The sequence below is a fragment of the Pseudorca crassidens genome, chromosome 3 (assembly GCF_039906515.1).
Source record: "Pseudorca crassidens isolate mPseCra1 chromosome 3, mPseCra1.hap1, whole genome shotgun sequence".
In the NCBI taxonomy this organism is placed as follows: domain Eukaryota; kingdom Metazoa; phylum Chordata; class Mammalia; order Artiodactyla; family Delphinidae; genus Pseudorca; species Pseudorca crassidens.
This window is the reverse complement of record NC_090298.1, coordinates 112,743,816-112,771,431: the sequence shown is the minus strand read 5'-3', so window position 1 is coordinate 112,771,431 and position 27,616 is coordinate 112,743,816. Positions and strand designations below refer to the sequence as shown.

The 27,616-nt window shown below is 50.0% G+C and overlaps 1 protein-coding gene across 9 annotated transcripts in view; it reads left to right on the top strand.

Moving 5' to 3' along the window:
- Window positions 1-324: 324 nt before the first annotated feature.
- MACROH2A1 (macroH2A.1 histone) overlaps window positions 325-27,616 on the top strand; it is an 80,062-nt gene continuing 52,770 nt past the window's right edge. For 2 of the 9 annotated variants that reach the window (XM_067731804.1, XM_067731802.1), the window contains exons 1-2: window positions 331-498; window positions 10,540-10,744. In XM_067731804.1, coding sequence (XP_067587905.1) covers window positions 10,573-10,744 — 172 coding nt within the window. In that variant the 5' untranslated portion in view covers window positions 331-498; window positions 10,540-10,572. Of the gene's footprint in view, window positions 499-10,539; window positions 10,745-27,616 lie in introns of all 9 variants that reach the window. The other 7 variants (XM_067731805.1, XM_067731803.1, XM_067731806.1 and 4 more) reach the window with 6 other exon arrangements.

Below are 27,616 nucleotides of genomic sequence, written 5' to 3'. Positions count from 1 at the left end.
GAAGTGCCTCTGCCGGGGTCCCGACCCTTTCCCAGGACTTAGCTCAGGGCGAGTCCCCGGCTCGGGCGGGACCCAGCGTTCGGTGTCCTGGCGAGCTGACCGAGGGCTGAGGGCCAGAGCCAGGACCGCGATGCGGCCAGGGGACTGACCCACCGACGTCCAGGCAATACAGCGCGGAGGGTCCCCCGCGCGCGCAGCCGCGGGCTTAGGGTCAAGGCCGGGGCGCCCGGGTGGAGCGGGAGGGGTGGCCGGACGCGCGGGGACGGGATGGGATGTGACGAGCGGCGCGCTGTGCATTGTGGGAATCCCGGGGCCGCGGCTAGTGGTTCCAGTTCACTCAGCAGCGGAGCCGGGCGGAGGGGGCGAGCGCGGGGCGCGCGGGCGGGAAGCGAGGAGGCGGGCGGGCCAGCCAGGAGCGCGGAGAAGAAAAGGCGCGAGCGGCCGAGGGGGCACAGGCCAGACACCTTGCTGCTGCCGCCGCCGCCGCCAAGCCGCCCCGTAAGTGCCGCACGGGCCCCCTCGCCGCGCGCCCCGTCCCTGCCGCCCGGGTCCGGCCGCCTCGCTCTTCCGGCCGAGGGTGCCTGGGAGCCTCCGGGCCTGGCGTGTACCGGGCGGCGCACGGCCGCGCTCGGGCTGCCGGCCTCAGCGCGGCCCACGCCTGGGCCTCGCGCATGCACGGCGCCCTCCCAGGCCCTGCCCCGGCCGCGCGGGAGTCCCTCTGGTTTTGTTCAAAAAGCAAACCCGGAAGCCAACTTCTCTTAGAACCGCGTCCTCCTGCCTGCGCCTGGGCGCTTTTGTGGGCAGGAGACAGCCCTGGCCCGTTCCCCGGCGACCCTTCCCGGGGCGGGCGGGCTGGACTCGAGGCTGCGGGAGGCGGCGGGGAGCTGGCCGGTCGGCCTGGGCCTGGACGCCCGGGAGCTGTTGTGCGCGGAGTTGTACTTGGTGAGGCGCCCGTCCGCCGGCGAGTTGCCGGCCCCGGCACAATAAGTGGGGCCCGAGCCCCAGGTGGCCGTGGTGTAGGCGTCTGGCTGGTATCTGCTGTGAGGGTGGGGTGGGGGGTTGGGGGATACTTGCGGGACTGCAACCAGGCAGGGGCGGGGAGGGGTTTGTTCAGGGACTGCCTGGAGAGGGGCCACGGGAACCCCCGCAGCTTTCGCTCGTCTTCTGACCGGCCTTTTGTTTGCTTTGTGGTTGGGAGGTTTTTTTTAAAGGTAACTCCGGAAGGCTGGAAGGCTCTAGGTTCCTCGGGTGGAGAAGGCCGGGAGGGAAGAGACTCGCTGGGGGTGGGGTGGAGTGAGGAGGTGAGTGTGCAGGATGCTGTTGGCCATGCCACCTGACAACAGGTGTGCGGAATGGCGCGCCCCACCTCCACTCCTGCAGAGATCACAGATCACTCAAGGATCTTGTCAGTAGATTGCTTGGAAGTTTCTTTTAGACAAGATGTTAGAGAAAAATATTCCTGAGTTTGAAAGTAAGAGACTTATGTATTGATACAAACAGCTGAGACAAGCCTTAAATTCAATAATTAAAATTACCACGAAGTCCTTGTAAGACTTTAATGATCCAAGAAACAGCATATAAGAATAGACAGTTAGAGGGGCACTTCTGCTAGCTTCTCTCTTCTACCCTTGTGGTTTGAGGTTTTATCATTAAAGAGGGGGGAAAGTGCTTTGTTACAAGACTTCCTGCTCTAGGGACTCAGGGAATTTTGAACAGTTTTAGGTTTGAGTGGGAGACTCTAGTTGTGAATTAGATGGAATCCATGGCCACGTTTCGGTTACTAGTCTGCTTTCAGAGGAGTTATTAGCTCTGAAATGGACACCTTATGCCTGCAACTGGAATTAATACCCATTGTACACAACTAACCAAAGCTGGGCAGTAGCATCTCAGTCTTGTACAAGAGACTACCCGATGAGGATAACTGTGTTTTTCAACCTGTTTTTCTTTCTTTCTTTTTTTAAATCCTCAAGACTTTAAATTTTTCTTTACTCTAGTTTTAGGAGGAGAGTGGGAAATCTTTCCACTTTGTTATTGTTTTAATCTCTTACCATTGTTAATGCTGATCCCTAGATAAAGGCGTTTAGTAGGAGGGAAGGGGTTAAAGTATGTGAAAATTGTCTGAGGCAGGGAGGGCCTTTAGAATGAGGAAGGAATGGCTCACATTTTATTAAACGTTAAGAGTTGTCTGGAACATCACACATGACACTCTACACAACTATAAGTCACTGGCTTGGTCTATACCAAATGGGCCAGGGTCAGGGAGGGGTACGTCTCAATCTAACATTTCTTCTGGTCCTCCAGGCAGCAGATCTCTGGAAGATCCCTCATCCCTTCCTTCCAAGAGAGACTTGGACTACATACATGTATTCTCAGACCTGCCTTTAATAGCTTCAGAGTTAATGCTGCCCCAAGCCATTTAAAGGAGCTTTATTTAAATAAACAGAAGCATAAACTGAAAACCCAACCTGACAAAACCCAACAAGAATCTATATGTGGTGTTCATCAGAATTTCAGCAGCCTCTAGCTCTCATTTGAGTGTGCCTTTGGGTTTATGTCAGCTTTTTCAGAGCCCCATTCTTGGCACATGGACTAGGAAGGGGCAGGGCTCAGTGGGGCCCATACCTGTCTTATGGGTCCTTCCCAAGTTCTGTAGGTTTAGAAATACATTGGGCCCCACCCCAGCTCTTATGAGTGAGCCCAAGTGCGTCAGCTCTTCATTCCAAAGAGTTGTATAGCTTGTTAACTTGGATCAGGCCTTCCAGATCAGTGTCTTGCAGCTTTCGGTAAATATTTCTTGAGAATCATTTTCTTGAGGGTCAGGCACTAGGGGCAGAACCTGATCAAGAAATGTCCAGTATTGCCATGTCCCCCCACCTCCCAGGAGGGGAGGGGGCTGGAGGTTGAATCAGTCACCAGTGGCCAGTAATTTGGTCAGTCGTGCCTCCTATGTAATGAAGCCTCCATAAAACCTCCAAAGGACAGGGTTCAGAGAACATCCAGGTTGGTGAACAAGTGGAGGTTTGGAGAGAGTGGCACACTTGGAGAGGGCATGGACGCGCCATGCCCTTCCCCAGACCTTGCCCTATGTATCTCTTCCATCAGGCTGTTCCAAGTTTAATAAACTGGTAATCTAGTAAAGAAGAAAAAAAAAAGAGATGCCCAATTCTTATCCTTGGGAAGCTGATATGAGGAGGAGAAGGCAGGCAAGCAGCCATTGCAGGGTCAGTACAGGAGGCCACAGTAGATCCCATAGCAGCTCCCAGACAGTAGCCTATTCAGGAGCAAGCCCTTACCAGGCACGGAAAGGCCAAGTAAGAGTTGGCTGGGCAAAGGAGGGCAGGTGGGGACAAGCGTTTGAGACCTGCCCCACATGTGCAGAGTCTGAGAACAATGAGAACAGAGGTCGTATGGGGGAACTGCCAGAGTGCTCAGGATGGCTGGATTCTAGAGGGGAGTCAGGTGAAGCCAGAGGGCCAAACAGACCAGATCACAGAGGATCCTGATCAGAAACACACGGAAGGATTTAAACTTCTTCCTAAGAGCAGTCACAAGCCTTTGAAGGCTCTGAGTAGGAGGAAGATGTGGTCAGATGTCCTTTATTGGGAATGCTTCATCAGTTCAGCAAATATTGAATAGCTTCTAGATGCCAAGCCTCACCAGGGTCTTGCCCTACTGAAGCTCACATTTTCCTCTGAGGGCCTTCCATTGGAGTGATACTCTCTGAGTTTCACACAACCTTTAAAAGGGAGAGGAGGTTTGAAGGAAAATGTCCTTATGAAGCAGGCAGACAGTGCCTTACTGTTGTTGAAGAATGGTGCTGGTTCCTTTAGTGTCACTCAGGAAGCACATCATGGAGTGGGTTTGCAGAGGTGAGATTTTAATTCCAGACTAGCTTCCTGCTAACTGTACCTGCTTGTAGTGAGTAACACTTGTGTTCAGCTTTTGTTTTTTTCCCGCCATTAAAAACCTAACACATGAGGAGAGTAGTATCTGCTGGAACAAAATGTGTGGTTTAGGGTTTACTTACTGTCTCAATTTATCCTTCTCTCCTTGTTTTCAGTCCCTTGGTTCACTGAGGGTGGACTGTAAGTTCTTTACTCATCCGCCTCATTTTATGGTGTAGTGTTTTATGAATGGAGAGAGATGTTTTTCCTGATTGGCCAGAGTACCAGACCAAGTCTCTGTTCTGAGCCAATCAGAGTGCAGCTTGTGAACCCCTGCTCTGTGAGTGATAGTTATGTAGTATATCCACATGCCTCTGGGGACATGACAGCAACAACACCGTTAATCATTTGGTACGATAGAAGTAAACGGAAGAGAATGCAGTAAACAGGATTAGTGTCCTGCGCTTCAGAATTAAGTGTCTCAGGTTTGCCTTTGTGATTGGAGTTGATGGGAAGGTGACAAATGCATGTGGACACGTGGGCATTTATCCAGCTGCAGGGAATGGATGGGGCAGTCCCCGCTCTGTAACAGCGACTTGAGCGCTGATAGCTCAGATTGCTCCATCCTCAGGTGCTGGAGATAGGGCTGTCTGACTCGCAGCCCCCCAGCCGTTCTAATCAATATTTTGCTCAAGATCAATATGCACACATTCATTGCTTAGAAAATAAAAGACTTCACCATTGACCATTCCAATGGTTTTGTGAGCGTCCTGATTATTTAAGTTTTCTATGCTGCATCTTTTACAGAGGTCAGTGTCTTACAGATATGAGGAAGGTCAGTACTTTCCTCTGGTCTGTGTTACGGTGCCCATCTTATGGCAAGAAGAGAGACTGCTGGAGCCATAGGATGGTCAGGGAGTCAGAAGGCCTCTGCAGGCTCCAGCCTCAGCCATCGGGGAAATTGCAGTGTTCCCTTCCTGGGAATCCCCAAGGTAGCTCCACAAGCTCCCTGAATTTTGAGGGTCTGGGCTCCCACACGAATGGTCCCAAAGAAGGTCCCGGACTGGTGTCTCACTTGCCACATCTCTGAGTCCTGTGGCCTTTGGAAATGCTGCCCTCATTTTGGTCAGGAGAACCCCATCCACTGTAACTAATCAGTCCCAACCCAGCCAGCATTTGAGGGCCTCTCAGGAACGTGGCTGGGTGGTAGGTTCTTAGAGATACAGTGGTGAGCAGAGCAGCCTGGTGCATGCGGTCAAGACAGACAAGGAAATAGGCAGTGGTGATACAGTGTAACACGTGCTAAGAGTGGGATAGTTGGCTTTAGAATGTTTATGTAAGTTGGATCCGGAGTGGCAATCATGTTGGAGGGAGGGGCTGGAAACTGCACTTGCCAAGCACTTTATATAAGACTGAGAAAAGCAGTTGAACATATTTCCGTGGTGGCTGAGGTGCATTATAAGGGATTTTTCGCTGGGCTCAGGGGCCACCGCAGGAGTGTCTACTGAGGAAACTGAGAGCGATTCAGCCTGGTGGAGCCCTCATTGCTGGAAACAGGGAGAGATGAGCTGGAGGTCAGCAGGACCTTGCGTGTAAAGCTAGAGTCTGGGCGTGGGGCTGCTCCACACTAGACTGGGACTGGGGGCCACATGGCACAGCCACTGCAGGAATGGGTCTCCATCGCCAGAGGACATGTTGGGACCACTAGGTAGGATTGCCCCAGACTGAGGGCTGGAGAGAGAGTTCCAGACTGAGCAAGTGGCATGTGCCGAAGGGTGGAAGTGGGAATGAAGGTGGTTTGCAGCGCACTTAGGAACCAGTAAGGGTGCCCTGTTGGTGAGGAATAGAACGGTGTGGTAGGGTGGCCGTTTCCCCTCCTGAACTCTGTTGCCCCTCCTCCTTGTTTTCGTGTCCATTTTATTCATGGAATCCTCACAGCCAGCCTTCTCCTTTGTCCTGTGCTTTGAGGACAGATCACATTGTCGCGGTCTCATCTCGATCGCTGGGGGGCTTGTCATCAAAGACCTGCTTCTCACTCAAGCCTGGCTCTTCCCTCTACAGCCCCCTCCACCAGTGTGTCTCTGTGTGAACTTTGGGTTTCTGCAAACACGGTTCATGTCTATTGTGAATGATTGATTGTTGGAGGAGTTGCAGAGATAAAGACCACAGAGATCCCTTCAGGACCAACCACAGAATTTTCGTTTCCTGGCCTGATAACAGTCAAAAAGACCGCCAAGCTAATGTTCAGTAACGAACAGATGCCAGGGTTGCCTGAAGACCTATCACTGTTTTCAAAGCCTGTGGGGCCCTCTACAGGGCTGAGGGCTTCTGGTTTGCTAACAGGGTGCCCCCCTGGTGGACGAGTCCAGGAAGGAAGGACACAGCTTTGTTAGTTCGATAAGGTATTATTGCTGTTTCTCCTGTGGGCAAGCTCAGTGCCCCAGAGAGAAGGTGAATGCAGAAGAAGCCACTTGCTCCATGACGTAGGACTGTCCGTCTCTCAGAAAAGGCTAGACACAGGACATGGGTCAAAGTAGGCTTTGACTGGTCGCTCAGACCCTGGTTTCAGGGTCAGCTTTCAAGTTGGTTTGTCAGGTTACAGAGACTGGCTGTTTCCTCTTTTCTTCGAGCACATAGCTGGAGGCCATTTCCCAATCTCTTGCAATTAGGTGTGGCCACGTGACCACATTCTAGTCGGTGGATCACAGTCAGGGGTGATGTGCCCCACTTCCAGGCCTGGCCTCTGAAAGCCCCCATGTGTTGTCCTCCATGGCCCTTTCCCTCCAGTAGTAAACCCTGAATTGTGCATTGAAGGGTGGGAGGAGTCTGGATCCACAAATCATCCTGCAGAGAAGCACCAGCCAGTCATGGAAGCCACTTTGGACTTTTCACAAGTGAGAAGTAAGCTGGGGGCGCTTATTTGTTTCAGCAGCTAACCTAGGACGCATAGGCTTTCAGTGGTGAGGCTGTGACTTGAATCAGGTCAGTCTGACTTTGGAATTCGAGTTATTAACCACAGTGCTCAACAGCCACTTCTGTCACAGCCACTCTCTCCCCCCATGTTGGTGCCTGGCCACAGCTGCCCCGCATCCCATAGACCTCTGGAGAGCAGGACGGACCCAGCGTGTTCGTAGATTGGTTGATCTGGAGATTGCACATCAGTTTCCAAATGACGTTTTAAAAACCACCACAGTTACTGGATGTCATGAGGCTGCATGGCTCAGTCAGAATTCTTTCAGAGCTGTGCCTGCAGCTTGGGGATTTATAGTTAGAAGTGCAGGAAGCACATGAGGAGGGGAGAGGAACAGAATCCCTTCAGGACAGGCCCCTTGGGGAGGGGATGAAAACTCGGGCTGCTCTATCAGAGAGGAGCCTGACTCCAAATAAGACGTGAAGATGTTCTTCTATCAGCAGAGTGGCAGTGATGTTTAAGATCTTTCCTGGGACCTGGGGAGCTACAGATGAGTTGACTACAGCACCTGGCATGGAGTAGCTCCAGGTTGAGTCGAGCTGGGGAGGCAGGCACACAGATATGTGCCGGGGTATGTTCTGTGGGAACACAGAGCAGTGAGCAATTCCATGGTCAGGACCGAGGAGAGGGGTTGTGTGAGCATCAGTTCAGCAGGTTGGCAAGAGGACAAAGGGTGTTTCAGGCAGGGGAAGCAGCGTGTATAAAAACATTCTGGACACAGCTTCACAGGTCAGGAATTCAGGGGCAGCCTGGGACATCAGCCTGGGCAGGGGTGGCAGGAAGCAGTGCTGCAGAAGTAGTTGAAGGATGCTGTTTGTGGCTGGCTCAGGGTGATGGGGAACCAGCAAAGTGGGCAGAGATCCTCTGGTGTCCATGGAGAGAGACTGGTGCTGGGGAGAACAGGTGAGAAATAGTGGGAGCTGAACCAAGGCAGGGAGGGCGAAGAGAAGGGAAGAGGCTTGAGAAGTTAGGGAAGCCTCCGTGGAACCTCACTAATGACTGGGAGCTGTGGTGGTGGGCAGAGAAACAGGGACAGGGTGACTCCCGCCTGGCAGCTTGATGCATGGTTTTGCCACTGCTGGGGCTGAGAAACCCAGGAGTTCACCTGCCTGTGTGACTTAACAAGTGGACCCTGCCGCAGGCAGTTAGAACAGAGCTCTGGGGCTCAGCAAACAGGTGTGCACTGGGTTAGGGACCTGGGAGTCACCAGCATGTCGACTAAGACTCTTGACTCAAGTCAGAGGGAAACCCCAGGAGCATTACTTTTGAAGAATAAGCGTGTCTAGGACCCATCAGATCCCTCAATGGTAGTGGCTCCTCTCTGGGACAGGAGATTGTCCCATTCCCACAAAGGCAGCCCCAAACATTCCCAGACAGGTCCGCCTGTAGACAGAGCTGGAGTCTGTGCTCCAATAAGAACAGGCTTCTCCTTCTGGAAGGGGGGAAGCATTCAGATGTAAAAGCTGTTAGGCCAAAGGAATGGGGTTGGTCTGTGAAACACATTTGCATTAAAGCAGAAGACTGCTAGGAGCCCAGTTACAGCTTTTCCCTGCGAACACACATGCACACATGTGTACACATACCATTTCCTGCTCAGAGTGAGCATGGGCACCTGTTTGCAGGGAATGTTTTAAAATAGAGCTCATTACAGAAGAAATGGAGCCAACTAATTGTTTCAGAAAAACCAGACCCTTCTGGGACTCTCTTTAGCGCTCAGTGAACAGTTAAGACTTGGTGCCCCCCTTGACAGGGTGAAATACAGGGTTCTCATTACAGAGGCCTTGAGCCCCCTTAATTCTGGTGAGCCAGTCAGCACAGCTGCCCCAGAGTGTCCAGGAATTCTGCTCTCTACTGTTTTGGCCATCTCTCTGTCAGGCATGTGATCTGAGATGATCTTGGGGGTCATACTGATGTTAGGTATAGACCATGCATATCTTGAATGTAGGGTCGGGTGTCAGAGTAACAGGGACTCCTAACTTTGTGGCTTCCATGGTCATAGAGATATGGGCTGTGGCAGCTGGCGGGGCCCACACACCGTGGAGCCTGACCTCAGTTTACGAGAAGATGAGAGACCTGCCCATTTTATTCAGTGGTCTGAGCATCAGTGACTTCGAGGGAAGGCATGTCTGACGCCCCAGAACAGGCTGAGGGCTCTGCATAGCCCCTCTCCCAGCACCCTGCACTGGCCTTTCACAGTTACCATTTAAATGATTGTCGGGTTATTTATTGTTTCTCTTCCCCACCAGCTCTGGGAGAACAGGAACCACATCAGTCTCGTGCACTGCTGTCTCCATTCCCCAGCATAATTCCTGAAGTGAATGCATGAATGACTTGAATGCTCTTAGTGAACATTTGTGACCTTACTGTGTCGTGCTACACTAGGTATACAGTTGGGGGCAGCCGTCTGAGACCTTGCAGTGTGATGGGAGAGACGGCGGGGTGGGGCGGGGCCGTGTGCACGTCAGTGCTGTGGTGTGAAGCACATAGGAGCCCAGAGGATGGAGCACTCAGGGAGGGGTTGGCAGAGGGCAGAAAAGAAGCATGAAGGGTAAAGGAGGTCCTGGCTAACAGGCACAGCCACGGTGGAGGAGGGAATTTGGGGACACTACCTGTGTTTGCGTTTAGACCTAAGGAAGCACAGGTAAAACTAGATGGGGGTGCCAGGCCTAGATTTCTAGGGCGTTTCGTGACAGTCCAGGGGTCCTGATTTTATCTTGGGAATTGTGGCAGCAGGGAAAGCTTTAAGACCTGGGCCATGGCGTATTCAGGTTTGTGTGTACGGAGATAGCCCAGCCAGTGGAGGGCAGGTAGATTAGAGTGTGGCCTGTGGTGAGAAGACCTTTTCAGGAGATGTTTGTGATCGTTTGGTTAAGATAGTGGTGACCTGGATCCAGGCACAGTCGGGGTGGAAAAGAGAGGACTCCACAGTAGGTGTTGAAGAGGGGGGATCCTTCGGACTGAGGGGCATTTTGGTTGGGGGGGGGTGGGGGCCAAGGAAGGAAGAACTCTCCTCCCTCTTCTCTAAGGACAGGCCTGTCTAGCAGTCTGCAAGTGCTCAGAGGGCCTCTTAACTCCAGGGGCAGCCTGGGACATCAGCCTGGGCAGGGGTGGCAGGAAGCAGTGCTGCAGAAGTAGTTGAAGGTGCTGGCTGCCCACTGAACTGCTGTGAGCTGTTCTTGCCTCTCACAATAAAGGACCTTAAGGTAGAGGTACTGCTTTCATCAGAGAACCTAGGTATATGCTTTACATCTTCATTCTAGGGGCAGGTGACATAGTTTTCTTTTCTTTTATGAAGGCTTCAGCAAATTTATCAGCCCTGGTCTCAAGTGTATGAAAATACAATTATTAAACAAGCGTGTAGATTGTAGCCAAGAAATCCCATTTTCTTTTACATCATGTGGCATAAAGGCGAGGCACTTAAGAGCAGTCATTGTCAGAGTAACGTTTATATGGAAGTGGCCGATAAAATTGATGTCATGGTATAAAACGGGAAAAGCGAAGCCGTTCTCTTTTCCAGGGCTGAAGCGCACCGGCAGAATGCAGAAACTGGGCTTGTGGGGCTCAGCGGCTGCAGGCAGTGGCATCTGCTGGCACAACCCATTTCTTCCAGGGGCCAGAGGCATGGGGAAAGGGGAGATGCCCTGTCCCCAGTAATCCTGACCCATGTGTCTCTTGCCTCCACAGTGTGTTTACTGATCCATCTCCAGGGCCACCGCCATGTCCAGCCGGGGTGGGAAGAAGAAGTCCACCAAAACCTCCCGGTCCGCCAAGGCAGGAGTCATCTTCCCTGTGGGCCGGATGCTGCGGTACATCAAGAAAGGCCACCCCAAGTACAGGATCGGAGTGGGCGCGCCTGTGTACATGGCCGCCGTCCTGGAGTACCTGACAGGTGAGTGTGCCCAAGTCACTGCAGACACCACAGCTTTCCAAGGATTGGTAGGAGGACCTTGTTCATTTCTTTTATTTTGAAATTTTTCAAACCTACAGAAAAGTTACGAGAACAGTACAGTGAACATTTTTACCTAGATTCAACAGTTGTTAACATGTTGCCCCACTTGCTTTATCTCCCTCCACCCTGTGTATATATGTGTGTGCGTGTGTGCGCGCGCGCACGCACTTGGACGTTTCTGGAGAGCCCAGTCCAGTTGTTTTGCAGGATGTCCTTTAATCTGGGTTGGCCTAAGGCTTGGATTTAGGTTAAATGTTTTGGTAGGAGAATTCCGTAAGGGATGTTGAGTCCTTCTCTGGCATTGTGTCAGAAGGTACCTGCTGTGGGTTTGTCCTGTCATTAGTGATCTTTGCTTTAGTCATTCGTTCAAGGTGGTATCTGTGCATTTCTGCACATTCTGGATCACAATCTGTCACCCATTGGCTTTAGCATTCCTTGATGATCTTACGTGGATCTGTTATCACTATGACGGTTATAAAATAGTGATTTTTCTATTTCTGTTATTTTTCCTACATTTGTTAGTCGGCATTCTTCTGTTAAGAAAAGGTTTCCTTCTGCCCTTCTCTGCTTTTTATTTTTTGTTCTATCAATGTTGGTTCACGGATTTTTAAAATTTAGTGTGTTATACACTATCATGTCATTACTCGTTATGATGGTCACATTGTCTCAAATTTGACCTTCAAGCTGGTTTTTGTGTCCTTCTGCCCCCTCTCCATCCGTTTCTGTACATTTCCTTGCTTTGCAACATAATGAGATAGTCTCATCTCCCCCTGACCTTCCCCTGCCCTAGTCTTGGAATCAGCCATCCCTTCAGGGGCGTCCTTGGTCCTTTTCCCAGATATAATGTTATTGGTGGCTCCATGGAAACTGTGGGAGGCCAGCTGGGCAGGGATACCACCCCGCATTTTTAGTAAGGAGAAAACCAACCTCTGGGCATAAAAAAATTTGCCTAGGGTCACATATAACTAGGAAGTACTTGAGAAGGAATGCACATCCTGCTCTCCTTTTGTAATGCTTTTACCACTTTTTGCTTCCATACACCATCAGGGTAGGTGGCAGGCAGGGGCAGCTGCCTCCCTAGAGCCAGAAAGGAGAGACTCAACAAGACAGGGCGCCTCTTCCAAATGGAAGTGGTTAGGCAGTAGAAGAGCTGGGTCACTTCCTGCTATCCCAGGCCTCTCAATAAGACAACACCAAGGTTTCCCCCACAGAGAACACAGCCATGAGGGTTATAGAGTTTTTTTGTGTTCTGTTAAAAGAGTCTAGGCGAAAAAAGTAATTGGGGTTATAGTTGTGAGGCCTTTGCACATATTTGGAACTTGGACCCTCTGCTTGTCAGAGACTCGTAGGTGGCATGGCTGGTAGCATGAAGTAGGCCTAATTCTTCTCACTATGTGGATGAGGAAACAGAGCCCAGAATTTATGTGTCACATCCAGGAAAACCATGTATAACACAGGCAGTCAGCCAGGGAGACCAGGGAAGACGTCACTAGATAGGACTCGGAGAACATTTTTAAGATCTGGCCCGGCAGTTTACATGCTGTGTGACCCAGAGAGAGTCACTTAACCTCTCTGGACCCCAATTTCCTTACAAATCAAATGGAGACAGCAGTCCCTGCTTCACCAACTCCAGGCTGCTATGAGAGGGGCTTTGTTTGAGTATAATGGGAAAGCTGACATGATGTGCAAACCCAGCCAGCTGGTGTTTCCTGGTTCCCGAATGCTATGATGCCCCCGGCACTGGAGTGACACTGGGGTGTTCATAGACACCTTCATTAGGTCAAGTACAATAGCAGGTTCATTTCTTCTGTCAAGCTTCCTCTTTTCAGTTAGCAGGGCGTGGGTGGGGGGATACCACTGCCCCATCATGTCTGAGGCAACTACTGTCTGTGCCGCACAGAAAATCTGTACGTCTTCCTTGTCTATGCCTGGCTGGCTCTGAAACTGAGTGCAGTGCTCATGAAGGCCAGGTCAGCTGGTCCGTTCTCATGGGAACGGACCTTGAGACCCTGCACCCTCCCCACCAACTGTGCCTGTCTCTGGCTGTCATAGGTGCAGTAGTGGTCCCAAAGAGGGGTGGGACAGGGCAGCCCAGCCCTAGAGCTGGCCAAGTCGCTCAAGGCAAATCCTTACTCTGGCGTTAGCCATGTTAACCCCTGTATATTAAAGAGTAATATATATTTTTAAATTTTACCAAGTGCTTCCAGCAGAGCTATTAGCTGAATCTGAGCCATTTCCTCTGCCTATACGCAGTGCTGAGTCATTATGTGACTGCTGCCCAGTGCCTGCCCCCGACTGGGTACCTGGTCTGTGTGATGGGCCTTGAGGGACGTCCTGAGCACTATACTCAATCACTGTTGGTGGTCACTTGTGTCTGGTTGCCTGATGGGACAGGAGCTGAGTTCTGGGGCCACATCCAGTGAAGCAGTGCTCCATTCCACCCATCAGGGCAGTGCTGCACACCCACCCTCACTGCTCTTAGACGGTGATCTGCCCTGAGCCCCTCGGGCTGGGATGTGGGAGCACGTGGATATTGGGAAGTCCTGGGCATCTGCCTGCTCAGAACTTTGGTTTTGGTCCCTGAGAGAGAAGTAAAGGTGGACCAGCTCGCTCTCGCTCTTTGCTCTTGTTTCACTGAAGACCCTTTCCCACCCATTCCACATACTTACTGAGCACCTGCTGTGTGCCTGACCGTGCTAGGCTCTGTATGAGTGCACAGGAATGACTGGGGAAGAAATGGTCTCTGCTCTGTGGAGCTCTCACAGTCTAGTCTGGGAGACAGAACCAACCAACCCAGATGGTTACTGACTGTGCTGAGTGCTGTGGAGGCTGTAAACAGGACAGAGGGACCCAGGTGATGATGTGGCCCAGGAGGGCTTCGTTGAGGAGGAGACATCAGCTGAGACCTGGAGAAGGAGACGGTGCCAGCCAGCCCTGCGAGGGCTGGGAAAGGGGCTCTGCCACCCACTCACCTGCGCACAGTGCACCTACTGGGTGCCAGCCTCTTCCCAGAGCTGGGAGAAGCCAGGAGAGCAACGCTCATGCAGCTTAGGGCCGAGTCAAGGATGTGGCCCAGACATCATGCTCCAACACAAGGCATCTGAAGGAAGTACCACCCATTCCGCAGGTCCCCATGAGAGCTACGGTGTGTCCGGTGCTGAGATATAAGCCAGAACAAGACCTCCCCCCAGCCCAAAGAGCTTTGTCCAGAGGCAGGTACAGGCAAGAAAAAGGCAGTGATGAGGTAGGACTGCATGTGCTGGGAGTAGGTTTCAGAAAACATTTCCTGGAGGATGCTTGTTAACCAGTTGACCAGAGCTGCCCTGCTTGTCCAGTTGTCACCTGAAGGGCCCTATGGAGGGATTGTTTTCTTCTCTTACAGGTGGCCTACACAATTGCAGGCATGGTGATGGGGTGCCTGCCACACAATGCTCTTTTGAGATGGCTGGGCCAGGCCTCCTCCTGTGAGAAGGCCCCGGTGGAGAGATGAGGAGGGGTCTGGATGCTCAGGAGTTGCGGAGCTAGCTGCAGGGCCCACCTAGGAACAGGTAGCTCTGGAGCAGGGAGCTGACGTCTCCTTGGTGGCCAGCCAGGGGCACCACTTGGGGTGCCACGATGTTCAGTAGAATCGGGTAGAGGCAGCAGAGCCAGGTGGTTAAGAGTGTGGACCTTGGTGTCAGAGCTGCCATTTCTTCGCTGTGGTCTTAGGCAGGTCACTCACATCCTCAAGCTGCAGTTTTATTATCTGTGAAATGGGGGTTACAGTCACTGTGTCATAGAGTTATTATGAGGTGGAAATGAGAGGATGCACGTGAAGTGCTTTTCTGTGCCTGCACAGTGTAGGTGCCCCAATGCTAACTGGTAGCGTAAAAGCAGAGGGAGGGGTCCCCAGTAATCCTGCTCTGGCTGCTGAGGTAACTGAGGGTTGCCCACTTCCTTTAGGGATGGCGATGGGGCTGTCACTGCCCACTCATGCGTGGTGTCCTTTCATCAGGCACCTGTAGAATATCTTGGCTGTTTCAGGCCTACTTGCTCTGGTTTATTTCAAGCTGCCATTTGACCCCTCCTCAAGCCTGAATCACCCTCAACACCAAGGTGCCCTGTTAACCAAACTCTTTTGTCTGGTATTGAAGGCCACTTCTGTCCTGAGCTCCTGGCACACTCATGAAAACCTTGAAGGGTTTTCTGGTTAGCTAGGAGCTGAGCATACCCAGCCCTGGGCCTGTGTTAGGCCAGAGCTGAGGCCAGATCAACATTAGAGCATCTGGACAGGCAGCAGCCCGGCAGGCCAGGGGCCATCAGAGCCCAGATAGATGATCTCCTGTGGAGAGCATGTCTTCGGGGGTGAGGGACCATGCTCACTCATGGAGTACTTCGTGGGTAAGTACTCATCCTTAGGGTCTGTTCAAGGCTGGGGTGGATGTGGGAGGAGGATGTGGCCTTGCGTCTTGCTGTGAAACTTGAAGCTGGCATCTGTTTCTCCTCTTGGGTGCAGAGCCCAATCATCTGCCGAACTTAAAAGGAAAAGGCAACATCTGGAACAAGCTTGAGTCTGGCGACCAGACAGCTCCTTCTGCACACCTCTCTGTGCCTGGCAGCCCTTCTGACTCTTCCCAGAGCTCCTCCTGAGGAATGTGATGCTGTTTGCTGGTCTTCTCAGTGCCCCAGGACAGTCCATTCTCAACTCTTTGGCCCTTGACCTTCCAGCGTAGGTGATGATAGTAGCCCCACCTCTTGGGGTTGCTTTGAAGATTGATATTGCATCTTAAGAATTTAGCCAGCATTCCTACCAAACACTCAATAAATGATGGATAAAAATAAGTATTATCATGGGGAGACAGAGGTAGTTTCTTTGAGGCATCATCTTGGTCCCCATACTACTGTGGTACTTTTTTCTTAAATGATATTTAAAGGGAACTTGAATTTAGTTCAGCTCAGAAAGCCTCTTTGGAGTTTCTTCGCTCTGCTCAGTACAGCACTGCTCTGTGCTGGAAGGTATAGGAGACATGAAATAAGGAACACGTGACATGGCTTTTGCCCTAGTGGAACTTCCATCGATGTTAGGGACACACAAGCCCACAAACCAGTAGGGGAATAGGGCAGGTCTAAGGGACAAGTTAGAAGCACTGGAGTCCTACAGTGGGGGTAGCAGGGGGAATGAGAAGTGTGTGGAAGAGCAAAAAGCAACCATGCTATGATTCGATGGATGCAAAGCACTCTGGGTCAGCATTGCTCAGACTGTGTTCAGCAGAACCGAGGTGTTTGGTGAAATTTAAGAGGTAGTCCACCAAAACATAAGGCTCTATGGGTGAAATTAGGAGGTGGCTAGATTCACACTCCGTCTTTTGAGATGGATATGTGAATACCTTTGTTGAGTTCCTGAGTAAAGGAACTGGTTTTAGTTTGGGTACCACCGAGAAGCTGCTCTCTTTACTGCAGGACTTTTCAGAGCCTTTAATATACTGGTGTCCCATGAATCCCCAAGGGAGGGAACTGTGATATGTAGTGGATCCCAGACTTTTATCAGAAAGCCTTTCAAGGAACACCTGTAAACACCTTGCGCCATACCGTGTGGGGACACTTATGGGTTAGGCCCATGAGAAATGAAGAGTGCCAACTGAAGAAACAAAGCTGAAGGCCACCATGAAGGATGCATTTTGGTCTGGCTCATGACATTGAGGCACAGAGCTTGGCTAATAGATAAGGAGACCTAGGTGTGCCTCCTCCATACAGGGCCCAACACATTAGAAGGTGCTTCAGCATTCACACAGGGAGGCTATGACTTGGGAAAGCTGTGCAATTATTCTGCTAAGCTGAGCCACTCATGCATTGACCACTCTCTAGGGCTGTGGCAGTCACTAATATGCCAGACAAAAGTCCCTGCCCATGGGACTTACCCTGGAGGGAAGTGCCTTTGGAGGCACTCACCCAACGCCTGATGACATCTTTTTCTTTTTCTGGTCCAGAAACCCTGTTACATAGCCTGATCACACAGCTTATTGTGCCAACCTGCCTCCTAGGATGTAAGCCTGTTTGCAAAAATCAAATCTGTTCTCAGAGGATTTCTCCACAGTAAGGAGGATGGGAAGCCCTGGCTGCCAGCTCTCAAGACTGAATGTTGACACTTTGTAATAAGTGTAGACACCCCCCCCCCCCCCGCTCCCCCAGGGGACCACCATGAGAGTTCTGCTGATTTGGATACCCCAGCTCTGGTCTGTTTAAATACCTACTGTTGTAGTATTATATTTCCACCTCTTATAGGATAAGGCCGTGGCTAGAATTATTTTTTCTGTCTTTTTTGGCTCTAATCTACAAAATGATGAAGATATCCAGACTTGCATATTCTTAACCCCCTACTCCTTTTCCATTTCCCCATGCCCTGTCCCTCACCATGCCCTGTGTTTCAGACCTCGGTCTTCCCTCTCCTGTTTCTCGTCAGTAACCAGGACCTCCACACTCTTCTAGCAGGCACCTGGCATCGCTCACAGCAGGCACTCCAGTCTGAAACTGCCTGCGGGTACTTCGCTAACCATGGGGAAGTTTACAGGGCCAGCTCCTGACCTGGGGAACGAACAGGGTTCACCCAGGGCACCCTTATGGCTGCTTTACAGACTGGATGAGTTAGCCCTTGTGCCTGACTGCATCCTGTAGTAAAACCCCGGGGAAAAGGGATGGTTGTTAAAAATACATCTTGCTATCTGGTTTTGGCTAGTAAAGTGATCATCCTCATCCCAAATTTCAGCTTGTTTGATTTCTAATCTATAACTCAGGTCAGATGTTGCATATCCCTTTGGTGTTAGTCATTGTCTGCACTCCATCCCTGCCCCCATCTCTTGTAAGTATAGTAGGGAGAGGCCTCCTCTGTCAGCAGTGTGTCCTGTTACACAGATACTCATTTCAACAAACATCCATCCACTTAGCATTTCTGGCCTGGGAAAGAAAGGATCCGATAAGCTTGGAAGATTACGGTAGGCGGAGCCTGCAGTTGTCTCTGTCACTTACCTGGCCTCTTTACCACTTTTCTATCCGGAACAGCCAACTGTGTCCTGTACTCACACAGCTAAAAATAGGGCAGGGAGAAGAGGACAGGCCGGCTCCGTGATGCTCCGAGGCTCTCTGAATTCCTGTGTCTCTTGCTTGTTTGCATGACCACCCTACCTTAGACTTACACTTCAGGCCAGGACCCAGCTAACTCTTGCCAGTGACTTCATGCTTCCCTGGGGCTCCCAGAACCCCACAGCACTCACTGTTCTGTAAAGTCCTTCAGCTGAAAGGGAGGACTAGATTTTAATGAGCTAGAGGGTTGCGACTAGAAAAAAATTGGAAACACAGAAGTTGAAACTCCAGTGTTCTGGCAGCCTATATTTAAATGTATGTTCCCTTTTCCAGTTATGTGAGTAATTTATGTTTGAAAATTTAAGAAGGGAAAACTCGCTCATAATCCCACTGCCCAGAGATAGCTGCTGGCACTGAATGCCTTTTGTGTGTATGTGTACATGCATGAAAGGGAGTTAGATTTTAGTCTATTTGTTTTTATTAATATCTGCTATTGATGATCACTGTACATGATCATACGAAGCAAATCATGAAGTCATTAAGGGAGAGCTACATTGTCAGTCCTCCTCAGTCTCCCAGGAGGAATAGATGATTCCGTGGTGGATGAACATTCAAGGGGCGCTGGAAAAAAGCAGCTTTTTAGCACAGTGTTCCCTTGACATTTCCCTGATGACTTGTTGTAAGATGGCCAGCCTGTTAGCAGACCCAGGTGAGTCAGACCTCGGGGCTGAGGCCAGACATAGAAACCACTGAGGGGTGGAGTTTCCCCAGTGCTTCACTTCCCCATCCAAGGTGTGGAGGCGGCAGCACGGCTTGAGGACGTGCTTCTCCCAAGGCCACTTGAATCTGCTGCAGAGCTCAAAAACTGAACTTTTATCTGGTCCTTCATTCAGTTCTTCTAAAGAGGCCATGAGGTTGTCCAGGAGAGTATTAAGTGTGGCCTGGGCCCCCTTCACAAAACAGTGGCCCCATGTCCCCTGTACTCCCAGCCCCGGGGGTTGGACCACATCACTTGGATCAGAGAAAGGAAAGGTCTCATTGCTTTCTTTTGCAAATATTTTCTCCTGCTCTGTGACTTTATATTCTCTCAACACTGTATTTCAAAGAGCAGAATGTTTTTTATTTTAAAAAAGTTTCAATTCTTTTTTTCATGTATTGTGCCGTTGATGTTGTATCTAAAAAATCATCACCAAACCTTGAAGTCATCTAAATTTCCTCCTGTGTTATCTTCTAGGAGTTTTATAGTTTTGGATTTTACATTTAGGTCTCTGCTCCATTTTGTGTTAATTTTTGCAGAGGGTGTTAGGTCTTTGTCTAGATTCAGTTTTTTGCATGTGGATGTCCAGTTGTTCCAGCACCATTTGTTGTAAACCTCTCTGCTTTCTTGAAGATAAGCCACGTTGCCTAGGAAACCTCAGTGGTCAAGGATTCTCATTGTTGCTTCATGATTTCCCTTTGAAGGGCTATATGCAGCTTTCATTTCTGTCATTGGGGTCAGCATATGCATAGCTGAGTTCCCACCAGAAGTTCTGTTTTTGCTTGGGCCAATGGGAAGGCACGAAGCACTACAAAACTGATTCTGGATTTAGGCAAGGAAAAATGTGTGACCCAGACTGTGCATGCCTCTTTCATTCAGACCTTCCATCTGGGCTCACTTTATACGTCCTTCAGAATTTCATTTAGTGAGGTCTTCTGGTCGTAAGCTTTCTCGGGCTCTGATTTTGAACATGTCTTTATCTCATCCATAAAGTTTTTAGCTGTTGTTTCTTCAGTGTCTCTATTCTAGTCTCTTTCTCCTTATGGAACACAAATTAAACATTCATTAGTGTTTTATCTAAGTTCCATATCTGTTCATCTCATTCGTATTTTTCATTTCTGTCTCTCTAGATTACTTTCTGGATAATTACTTCTGGTCTATCTTGTAGAACTATCTCCCAGTTTACTAATTCTCTCTTCAGCTGTGTCTTATCTGCTATTTAATTCAGTCACTGAATTTTTAATCTCAGTTGATATTTTTTACTCTGGAAGTTGTTTGGTTCTTTTGTGAATCTGCTTGGTCATTCTTTATAATATCTTGTTTTCTCTTCATTTTCACATTTTTCTTTAAATATATATTATACACAGTTCACATATATTTTTCTGAATAATTATTTTTCCCCAGCTTTATTAAGGAATAACTGACGAATATAATTGTATATATTTAAAGTGTACAGTGCGATGCCTTAACATAAATGAAATGATTACCCAGTTTATCTGAAGTCTTCATGAGTCTGTTTTTGCTGGATTTTCAGTCATTGTTCAGAAAGCCTACCTCTCTCCAAGGCTACAGAGGAATTCCCTCATGCTCTTGCTTAGTATTTTTATGGTTTAATTTTTTACATTTTTACTTTGACCCATTTGGAATTTATCCTGATATACAGCGTGGGAGAGGGATCAACTTAATTTTGTTCCAGGTGGTTACCCATCTGTCTCAACACAATTAATTGGATATTCCGTCTTTTCCCTGGTGATCTGAGATACTGCTTTTACCATACATGAAATTTCTAGATATAATTAGGGCTACTTCTTGACTTTCTTTTCTGTTTCATTGGTATGTTTATCTAGTTATATACTTTATGTTTCTCATATCTGGTAGGTCTTTCCTGTCTTTTTATTTTTACACAAAGTAATTGTTTCCTTTAATAAGTAATACATACCAATGACAAAATTCATGTTCCCAAAGGACATACAGTGAGACATGCATTTCTCTCCCTACTCTTTCACACACCCAGTTCTCCTCTCAAGAGACAATCAGTGTTATCAGTTTCTTATATATGTTGTATATGTTTCTAAATATACTCTTCTCCCTTTTCATTTCAAAATAAATATAGTAAATGTAATGGGTGCATGTGATATGCAGAGACTGACATTTATATTTGAGCCCAAATCTGAGGGTGGTTGATCTGCCTCTAACCTGCCCCAACGTCGCTGGTTCCCTCAGCCAACCTTGAGTCCTGATTTGAGACTGAGAGGGACGGCCTGCCTGGATCCTGGGCCATCCTGGGGCTGTTTTCCCCCCGGGATGACAGCTTTGTAGTTCACACGGCCTGCCATGGATCCTGAGTATTTGTTCTAATCCATAAAACCAGGACAGTGCCTTGGAGAACATCCCTGCACTTCCATCCTGCATCACCGCCTGAATGCTGCAGTGCTTGTTCACTGGTTTAGTAATTCATCTGTAATGACCTATTTGTGAAAGAGTTACCAAGCTCTGACCAGGTACAAGGTGCTGAGCTGGGTTCTGGGGGTCCGAAGAATCACTGTTGATTTCAGCAGATTTGTACTGAGTGTCTGTGATGGGTCAGACATCCCTGAGGACATATTAGTGACCACCAAGGCTGGGACTATGCCTTCCCTCCCCCTCCCTCATCACTGTGTACTCAGCTGCTCAGCACATAGGTTTTTGTTGAAGGGTAAGAAGACTAGTTAGAGGAAGGATGAATTTCTGGAGGGGGGAATGTAGGTAATGTCAGATGCTGCCAGGAAATTGGTAAGGATGAGAGTTGAACTAGACCCCTGGATTTTTTTAATGATGCATAATTAGGATTAACACCAGGGCGTCGTGGACCAGACCTGCCTGAGGAGAGGCAAGTGGCAGGGCAACTGTTGGTGGCAAATAGGAAGGCACTGGGAGTGTTTCAAGAGTTGATCTCTCACTCCTGCCAGAAAAGGAGGTCTCCAGCTGCACCTCGAATAACAGAGGAAGCCAGGAGCTGCCCACCTGATTAAAGTAGCAGCGTCCCTGGAGAGGTGCTTGAGGTCCCCCTGGGTCCCCCGTGGATGACCATCAAGAATGGCTTTAAAAGAACTACTTACTTACTGAGAGGAGGAGGAAGTAGGTAAGAATTCTACAAATATCTCTTCTCTCAATATCTTCCTGTTAAAATATCAGCAACTAATAAAATATATTTATAGCCCTCTTACCTTCTTTCCCTGCCTGAGGGCTTCTCTGTTTAGTCAACCCAGAATAAAATACCATGAGAGCAAAAAGCCACTTCTCAGAACTATAAATAAGTCCTAGCAAGGAGACAAACCCAAAGGATACTAACCACAGTCAGCCTCTCTCTCTCTCCCTCTTCCCACCACCCCCTCCAGTTCTGGTTGCCAAGAGGATGACACACACACTCCTCGGATTTGCCAGGCTGCTCAGCCAGCCTACAGCTCTGACCCTGCCTCTGCCTTCCCTCCCTCCTGCTCTTTTCCTTTATCTTCCACCCCACCTTCTTCCTTGTTAGACAAGTGCCCTCCGTCTAGTGGCCAGAAAACATGTGTTCCCTGGTACTTCAAGAGGCCTGTGGGGTCTACAGGGGGACATGTGTCGAATGGCCTTGATAGAAGACATTTACATATGTCCTCCGTATAGAAGGAGGCTCCTTCTCTGCCAGAGCCCACATTTCTTGCCTTCAGAACTGTGAGGACCATGTGGAAATCCAGGGCCTCTGGAAAAGGCTAATCTATCGGCTTCCTTTGCCGTCGATATCCTGATTGATGCTTCCTGTGGTAAAGGGTAACTGAGGTAGTCTTTGGTTAACATTTCTCTGTTGTCTCTGTAAATCTGGATATTGACCGCTGCAAGTCAATATCTGCTGTTCATTCAGAAAATGAAGGTCTTTAACTCCAGTAGCATTGTTTTCTTTGCTCTCCCACCTCTGCCCCAGGCCCTGGCAGTTTCCCTCACAGATTAAAATCGTGGCTTGTCAAAATGTGAGTTTTGGGGCACAGAGGGCAGTGCTTTGCACGCAGGCAAAGGCGGGACGGTTTAGAGAATAAAACGCCTGTCATACATTGAGCATTTACTATGTGCAAGGCATTGGCTAAGTGCTTTACATCTGGTAACTCACTGAATCCTCAAACCACCTATTTTGCTTAGGAGGAAATTGAGGCTCGAGGAGTTTAAATAACTTCTCCAAGGTCACTCAGCACAATAACTCATCTCTAGAAGAGCATTTCTGTAGGCTCTCAATGGAGCTGAAATCTTAGCAGTGAAAAGGGGAGCCCTGGGGCTTGGGATTACTCAGTGCACTTTGCATCTCCTCTGCCTTTAGTGGACATCTCAGGAGGATGGGATATGCCCAGGCCTCCATGGCTGGCTCCTGTCCTCCCCAGAGCAGCAGCCTGGCCGAGAAGGCAGATGTGGACTCAACGGGAGGAGCGGGCCCTGCGCAGTCACAGGTGATTGCCAAAGGGCACGTGGTGTGGGTGTGTCAGGTGGGAGACAGCCCTGTGGCCTGCTGTGGGCAAACAGGACAGGGGTCCCGCGGGATGGACCTGGAAGGATGAGTAGTCCCTGACAGGAAGGAGGTGCACGAGCTCAAGAGGGGTGATGGCCATTGGAGGGACGTGTGCTGGGCTATAGGGAAGGGGCAGTCTGTTCAGTGTGGGAGGTGCTGCCTGTAGCTGGACACAGAGGTCCTGGGGGAGAAGCATCAGACGGCCGCCCTGAGCAGAGCGGAGGGCAGTGCCCAGTCGGGTGTGGGGAGGCTGTAGCACTCAGCAGCGCTGAGGGTGGACTGAAGGGCCAAAGGGTTTTGCCCGATGTCCCTTCATTGTCCTCTTAGTGAAGGGGAGGTGGAATCCTGGGCAACAGAGCTTAGGCAAATCCTTAGACAAGTGGCCCTCAGCATTGGGAATTCGTTTGGGCAGACAGGGCTGGGCTAGTAAAGGTGACCCCAGGAGCGGCAGCCCCTTTCGGGGCCTCCCCTACTATGACACACTCATATCGCTCTAAAAACAGTCAGTTATGGAAGAACCTAAAGAGTCTTCATGTGGTCAGATCTTTTTTTCCAGAAGCAGGATTAAGCAGGCTGGGACAGATGTCAAGGCAGGAGGGTGCTTACGACATGCCGTTTGCCAAAACCAGTGGGGTGGCATATAGCATAGTTGCCATTTCTCATTTATGCTGTGTTTTCAATTTACTTTTTACATTTTGAAAAGATAAATTGTGCACAAGATAAACTCAGACAGCGCCAAAAGGGTAGAAAAAAATGTCTCCCTCGGATATGGTCACCAATTCCACTCCCAGGAGGCAAAGCTGTGCCACATCTCCAGGAACACATGTCAGCGCGGGCTCAAGCGTGGGCGACAGGCATGGCTTCTGCCCCCCACAGGATGGCAGCCTACAAAAGCCCTGCTCTGCTCCTTGTTTCCCCTTTAAAAGTCCATCTGGGAAATGGCACCATGTCAGGGCTCTTTAAATGAGTTTCCTCTTTACATTACACTCTTCAAATCATTTCATGTCAGCAGACATCTCTTGATTGTTCACCCCTTCCTGAGATGAATTAAGAACAAATGGCTGTGATTTTCCATATCAAAACAAACATACATATTAACCATTTCCTTGTAAATTAATTTCGAGTCCTTGAAAGCAGTGAGCGGTGGGGAGAGGGCCCTGCCCGGCTGTCAGCCAGGCCCTGGGTCAGAGCAGGTTCCTCTGGCCTTCCCCAGCCACCTCGTCCTTCCGCCTTCCTTCTGGGGCCTTGACTTGTGCTGCCTCAGCAGCTGGCTTTGGTCCTGCCCTTGCCACGTTACCCCTGCTGAGTCAGACAAAAGCCCCAGACCCCATCCTTATGCAGAGGATGCCTGTGGGGCCACCCTGGGTGCTGCGTAATGTCAAGGCAAGTCTGGCAGCACCGAGGTTAAGCGGGTTCAAGTGCATTTTTCAAACATATGTAAACTGTTAAGTGTAACAGCAAAGGGTAAACTATCAGGGGAGGAAACGCCAGGTTTTCCATATTGCTTCTCTCCTCCTCCTCTTGGCTCTCACATACATCCCATCTATCCACCTAGCCAGCCAGCCAGCCAGTTATTTTGATAGAGGAAACTGAGGAAAAGAAAGTATAATTTCCTTCCCATAGAAATCAAGCCTGTTATACTCTGTTTTAAAAGATAAAGTGTGTGGCCGTAGCATCAGTATTTGGAGCTTTCGTTTACCAAGTGTTCTAAGCATGTCGTTTGGTAACTCATTAATCGTCACAAGCCTAGAGGTGACCTCAATTATCATCCCCTTTTATAGAATGAGAAACTGAGGCACAGGTGTGTCTTGGCAACTCTCACAGCTAAAGTGCAGGAGCTGTGATTCACACCCAGGCTGTTTGACAGCACGCCCCCGGCTTCAGCACGGTGCTGTTCGGGGCTGCTGCCTCCACTGAAGACAGACCTAGGAGGTGAGCTTACGCAGAATCGCTAGAGACTTGGGGAAGGAAGAGCAAGGCTTTCCTGACGCACCAAGCTGGGTTGGCAGTTTAAATGAAGGTAATATTTGCCAAGAATCATAATCTCTTTTTTGTTAATCTGCATAATGCAAAATTACTAATTTTTTATTTTGAAATACCAAAAACAATTAGCTTACTTTAGAAACTCTCATATTGAGCTGTGTTTCTTTCTTACTGGGAGACTTTGTGGGATAGGTGGGAGACTGGACCAGATGCTGCCTCCTGGGCCCTTGGCTCATGGGCCCTGAGGAGGGGATCTGTCGTGTGGGCTTAACAGCAGTGGACAAGTTTGTATGAGACTCGGAACATCTGCAGAAAAGCAACAGAATGGTTCATTCTTACAAAATACCTTGTTTTCTGCACAGAACATACCACCTTCGATTACTGCCGTAGGTTTTATTTTCTCTGTGGAACCCCTGTTTCCTCGGAGGCCCCTGGGACAGGCAGACTAGAGAGCTTTGCTCTGGCCCACAGGCAAGACCCCGGTGCTCCAAGCTGACGGCTCAGCGGGCTTCAACCCCTGCCACTCATCTCCCGAAAAGGTGGGATGTGGGCCGGTGGATTCTGGGCTGCCGAGGGAATTGGAGGAAACTGTGGTGCAGTCAGGACGCAGGAAATGCTTAGCAGTCGCTCTCCGATTGGGGTTGATTGGGTTAAGGCCTTCCAGAATGGCGTAAAACGGTTCTGAACTCCATGAACTGCCGATGGCAGCCTGATGAATGGAAGGAAATACGATAAACAGATTCCTTGTCGTGCTGTCAGCTTTGTAGCAGATACCTGTTTTCTCCTTGGGATTACGTGAACATTTGCTTTCCTTTGATTTCTGGTTGTTCTTTTCAGTATTGCTTTTGTGAGAGGAGACGCTTCAAGCAGTTCTGTAGAAGCCCCCGACTCTTCCCTTTGCAAGGTCTGTGTTTAGCCTTTGGTGCGGCCTCCACACATCACCTGTTAGCTGTTAGGAGTCTAACTCTGCCAACCATGACTTCAGCTCCCTGAAGGGAGATAGAATGCTTCAGTACAACAGATAGGGCTCAGTTCAGGCGTTTGCGGGGGTGGGGGGAAGACTCTAAGCCTTTGGTCTCTTGGTGAACTTGGAAAGTAGACCTATCAGAGGTATTCATGTTCAGACAGCTGGGCTGTAGCTGAGAAGGCTGCCAAATAATGCTGTTACTCAAGGTTGTGGGAATTTCGTCAAGTGGCCTTAAAACAATCGCGTTCCCCGCGGCTGGGGAATGGTGGGCCCAGGGGTGCCTGCTGCTCTGAGGAGAGAATAAGGTCACGTCGCTGGGCCAGGCCGCTGCATATGATGGAGCCAGCGACTCACCGCTCGCCAGGGACCGGCCCTGGCCAGGAGTCGGAGCCAGAGACACTCCGGTGTTCTGCCAATTAGATCTTAAACAAAAAGATCTTAAAACAGGAAACTACCTCACAAGGTGGCCGGTGTAGCTCATCATTCAACCTGTCCCCTTTGCAGTGTTTATAACTGGGGAACCTCACCGCACTGAGGGTCCTCCCCAGAGTGACCCCACGTGCTCTGAGCCCCACACCAGTCCCAGTGCTGGTCGGCGGTATCAAAATTAGACTGTCACTGGTCAGGAAGACTTGGCTTGAGGGGTGGAGGACCTGGTCAGGGGTTTGTTTCTTCTCCCCGTTACTGCTCTTTGCCAGGTTCCTCCCGTGGTTTCTTAACGGGTTCCATTTGTTTGGGTTACAGCCTCAGGGCTGTGGCTTCTGAACCTCCTTCCGAGGCAGGATCCAAGCATGGAGCTCTGGAAACCGTGGAGAAAAGAATTTGCGTCTGTCGATGTGCTGCTTTCCTGGTTCTTTTTCTCAGAATCCCTTTCCTCTTAAAACAGCCAGAGGCAAAAAAAATTTAGAGATGCACAAAGCCTTCCAAAATGCAAGATTAATCATGTGCAGGAAACCCTCCCTGGTAGGGAGGCACGAGCTGCATTCAAGTCGAGGCGGAGCTGAAGCTGGCTCCGGCCTAGCCCAGGAGGCGGCCCCCTTGCTGGTGGGGGTGAGGGGCCCATCCCCGCGGGCAGTGGGTATAGTGGCAGGAACCCAGGCACAGCCCTGAGCCTAGGGCTTCCATGAATTTGCCCTTGCTATCATTTGCAAAGCCGAGGATCACTTACTAGGAAGGAAACTTAATCAGGAAATCACCTTTGGTGGCGTGTGCCCTGCCCCAATTCCTCGGCACTCACCGCCCTCTCTCCTGCCCTCCCACAGACGTGCCCTGGAGAGCAGGTGGGAACTGATCCATCTTGTTGAGTTGCTGGCAGTTGGCACCTCTCCTCTCCCACTGCAGCAGGCAGCCCTCTCTCAGCCAGGAAAGCCCTTTATGATTGCCGTTTCTAACGCTGGACTGAGGACGAAGGGGGGTTGGTATTACTGAATACTTGGCAAGGGGCGAGTTCGTGCTCTGGGTTCCTACTTCTGTGCGCAGCGGGAGTGCGTCCTCCATCTTTCTGGGCTGTTGTCAGCTTCCCCAGCCCTCTGCCTG